Source organism: Brassica oleracea, chromosome C7, assembly GCF_000695525.1.
Source record: "Brassica oleracea var. oleracea cultivar TO1000 chromosome C7, BOL, whole genome shotgun sequence".
Lineage (NCBI taxonomy): Eukaryota > Viridiplantae > Streptophyta > Magnoliopsida > Brassicales > Brassicaceae > Brassica > Brassica oleracea.
The window spans coordinates 201,167-205,120 of record NC_027754.1 but is presented as its reverse complement, the minus strand read 5'-3'; the positions used below and the strand labels follow the sequence as shown (position 1 = coordinate 205,120).

At 36.9% G+C, this 3,954-nt stretch overlaps 1 protein-coding gene across 1 annotated transcript; it reads right to left on the bottom strand.

The window, feature by feature from the left end:
* Positions 1–883: 883 nt before the first annotated feature.
* On the bottom strand, positions 884–2,455 carry LOC106301958. Its single transcript, XM_013738454.1, has 3 exons — positions 2,165–2,455; positions 1,845–2,073; positions 884–1,496 (listed from the first exon to the last, which is right to left on the bottom strand). The coding sequence occupies exons 1-3, from the start codon at positions 2,387–2,389 to the stop codon at positions 1,057–1,059; spliced, it is 894 nt and encodes a 297-aa protein (XP_013593908.1). The 5' UTR covers positions 2,390–2,455; the 3' UTR covers positions 884–1,056.
* Between the last annotated feature and the right edge of the window lie 1,499 nt (positions 2,456–3,954).

The window sequence follows — 3,954 nt, the reverse complement described above, 5'->3', positions numbered from 1 at the left end:
TAAATTACTGATAACAAAATTTTCATTGTGGGATTAATAATTTTAGTAATTGATAATTTAAAAAAATTTATCAATGTTAGTTCAAAACTTTTATCAAAAAAAAATTATTCAAAGTAAATTTTGAAACTTAAATATTTATTTATTCAATATGGTTTATAGTTTAATTTAGAATGATATATATACATATATATATTTTAAATCTTAATGATTAATTAAATTAGACTTTTATTTATATGATTTTGTAATCATTTGTATTTTGTCATAACAAAAAATTTAAACCATGGATCGCAAAATTTGAATGTGAGACTTTTAACAGTTTTAGTAATTTATAGTCATTTTTTAAAATTCAAAATATAAAATATATAGAAAAATCTAAATTTTTATAATATGGTTATTGTGTTTTTTTAAAAATTATTTTAATAGTTTTAAATTAAACAAATTTGATTGAAGATACATTTTTTATCAGATCTTTATTATTCAAAATCATTAATTGTCATATATACTTTACCCACATTAGGCAATTCCGTAATCTTTATTTAAGGAAATAATAAATGACATTAATAATAAATTTATGGTTAGTTTAATAAAAAGCTTATTATATAATTAGATGGACCAATTTATTTCTCTAATAATTTTAAGAATCATCCTAGTGATGACATGTGGCTACAACTGATAAAATGTTATGGTACTTATGAGATTGCTTTTAATGAATAAGAGATTTAAAATTTGAATATAATTAATCTATTGGTTACATATCATTAACTTTTTTCTAGAAAATAATGAATATAACTTTTATACATTTCGGGGTTCAAAAAAAATCTATAGTATTCCCGTAAAATCTTAATCATTCCTATCTATGAAAGAAATCTCAATGCTTCATGCATGTTGCACGATGACTTGAACGTTTTTTTCATCACGCAAGAGCCAACGTCATTGAGACATATTCCGGTTAACTCCAAATCGGGAACGCAGAACTAATGTAACTCTCCTCTCACTTCCTCTAATCAAATAAATTAATAATTACAAGTCGTCAATAGTACTTGCGTCACACACATATCACACGACTGTTACAGCGGCAGAACGGCCCATCCCGGTAGTCAGACCATCGTAGTTCAGCATGGAAACCCTAGGCTTCACCAGCGGCACCCAATTCTCCGGTTCAGTCGTCTCGGAGACCACGGCCGCTTCCAAGGAGCTCGATCTATCGCACGTGCCAAGCCACTTGGCTTGCATGTACTTATGTTTTCTCCAGGGTCCCATATGCATTTTCTTGTCTCTCAAGCATTTCTTCCCGGCGATGCACAATATCTTGATCAGGGATCTGAGCCTCTCGGTTTTTCCGACGTAAACCTCCGGCAATCGGCTGATAAGCCTTTTGTACTCTTCACCGCCTTTTGCAATCTCGAACTCTGCCCTGAATGATAACTCAATCACCACTCGCATCTCGCCTTTCTTCGAATCAGATCTGTCCAAGATCTCTATGTATTCGTGTTCCCCTGATTTTTAGATAAAAATATAAAAACACGAGTCAGTCTTAATTAATGTTGTTAAGTCACTCAAAGATAAATTCATATAATAAAATATAATCTGTTGATCGACAAAATCCGATACTAAAGTAACAAGTCAACGAATAGGTCTGGAAAAATATCTATTCGTGTTCTTGTGGACATAATATTTGTCAATTTTTCTAACAGAAGAAAAAACAAACAAAAATATTTTATTTTAGATATTTGCATTGACGTGATCTTTGAGGAGTGATGATAAAGATGGTTGAACAGTTCAGAGCCACGCACTAGGTAATTTGATTATAATAATGAGTAAAAAGATAATGTGTCCTAACCAACCTGCAGGGATGTCTTGAGAGCTTCTCCACTTGGATTTGGAGATGACGCAGTCGTAGCCGGCCACATCTCGAAGGTGTCTAGAGATTTCACCACGTAAGCAGCTCCGGCAACCGCCAGCAACGGGTCGTCGGCAGAAACAATAAAGACCCTTTGATTTAACTTCTTTCAGTGCTTCCTTTGTCGCTTGTCTAATCTTTGTCTCAATTGAACTTGTCCTATACAGTGTCCCCTACACAATCCCATACAACTTTAGACCCCCGAATAAACCGGCTAACTAAAAATTGTGATTTTGAACTTTTTGAAAGAAGAAAAAAAAGTACCTGAAGAAGTTTTTCTTGTTCCTGCCACAAAGCTTTGTTTTCTTCAGCATCGCAATTGCTATTGTCGTCAACATCGTCTATATCTCCACCACCGTTGAGGTTACCGGAGTCCGGGAAGTCTTCCGGTGACTGGTTTCCTTCGTCGAGGAAACCGAATAGAACGTCGTCGGAGCTAGCCATTCCATCGAGAAATCTCACGATGTCATCAGAATTTTGACGATCCATCGGTTTTAAAAATTCAAAGAAAGGGAGAAAAATAAATGTTTTTTTTTTGTTTTTATTTTTGAGAGAAAAGAGAAGAGAGTTTATATAGCAGTGGGGGAGGGCGGAGATGGGACCGGTCTGAAATCAGCGAAGCAGGTACAAGGCGCCGCGAAAGAGAGGATTGGTTGTGACGTGTCGAACTTTGATAGGAGGATGTGTCAGATCTCGGGGATGAATGATTGCTCAAGACAGCTAGTTCCTATGTCAGCATGACTAATCTCGTGAGCTTCTTCACAACATATTCGGATATACTCTGATCATATATTCTAATAATAATAAAAAGATTCCCTTCTAGCAAAAAAGGATAACCAAAAATGTGTTATGAACAATGTGGATTGCTAATAATCAAAGGCCAAACAGTGGCTCAATAGGAGAGAGAGTCGGCGGCCCAAGAGGAGAGAGAGTCGGCCGACTTTAGTCTTAGAATGTTTCTATTTATCTGTTTTAGATATTTTCCTATTTCATGTTGTATTAGGTTTTGGATAATTTCATTTTCTCTATTCCTTGTAACCCCTATATAAGGGAACACTTTGATTGAGTAATAATACAGACAAAACACATACGATTTTCACCTTTGTTCACAACACGTTATCAGCACGATAGCCTCCAAAACCCTGAGACCAAAATCGAAACCTAAAAGCCTAAACCGGTGACTCAAAACCAAAACCCTAATCCTAATCTTGTTCTTAGTTCATCCAAGAACTCAGGAGATCCATCTTGAATCCCAAAAGCTTCTCAGATCACGTTCCAGCTCAGAAGAACCGCAATCCAGCTCGCGATCGAACCCGAAGTCTGCGACCGACCCAAGACGATCCGATCCCTGAACAGCTCGCAGCCAAGACGCCTCCAGCCCGCGATCGACCCCATCCGCGACCCGATAGGAGGCAGCAAGCGTCCGTTCTTCTCAGCTCGAAGTTTCATCCATTCTCAGGTGGTCCGGTTCTATACCCATACGAAACAAAGATGTCGAAAATAGCAAACAGAGACTACGCAGCCCTTAATCTCTCCAGAGACAATTACTTGCAGTGGGTGCTAGATACAAGGATAAGTCTAAAATCCAAGGGACTCGGTGATACTATCATCGAGGACAACAATGAGAATGAAAAGAATATATACAGGGCCATAAGCTTTATCCGCCATCATCTCATTGAAGGTCTTAAAGATCATTACATGACGATTGAGAATCCACTGGATCTTTGGAATGCTTTAAAGCATAGATATGATCACCAAAAGATGGTGTTGCTTCCAAAGGCAAGGCACGACTGGATGCATCTCAGATTCATGGACTATAAGTCGGTGGATGAGTATAATTCAGCCTTGTTCAAAATAGTTTCAATACTAAGGCTTTGTGGTGAAGAAGTGTCCGATGTGATGATGCTTGAAAAGACCTATACGACTTTTAATCAGTCGAATTCTGTGTTGCAACAGCAATATAGAACAAAAGGTTTTGCCACATATACTGATCTGATCTCATGTCTACTCTTGGCCGAGGCAAACAATGAGCTTCTTATGAAGAATAGTGGAGC

Excerpts from the sequence above, each read along its gene's own strand:
- LOC106301958 (XM_013738454.1), bottom strand. The coding sequence starts at position 2,389 with ATGGATCGTCAAAATTCTGATGACATCGTGAGATTTCTCGATGGAATG. Across the intron at positions 2,074-2,164 it reads AACAAGAAAAACTTCTTCAG|GGGACACTGTATAGGACAAG; the intron begins GTACTTTTTTTT and ends GGGATTGTGTAG. Across the intron at positions 1,497-1,844 it reads CTCTCAAGACATCCCTGCAG|GGGAACACGAATACATAGAG; the intron begins GTTGGTTAGGAC and ends TCTAAAAATCAG.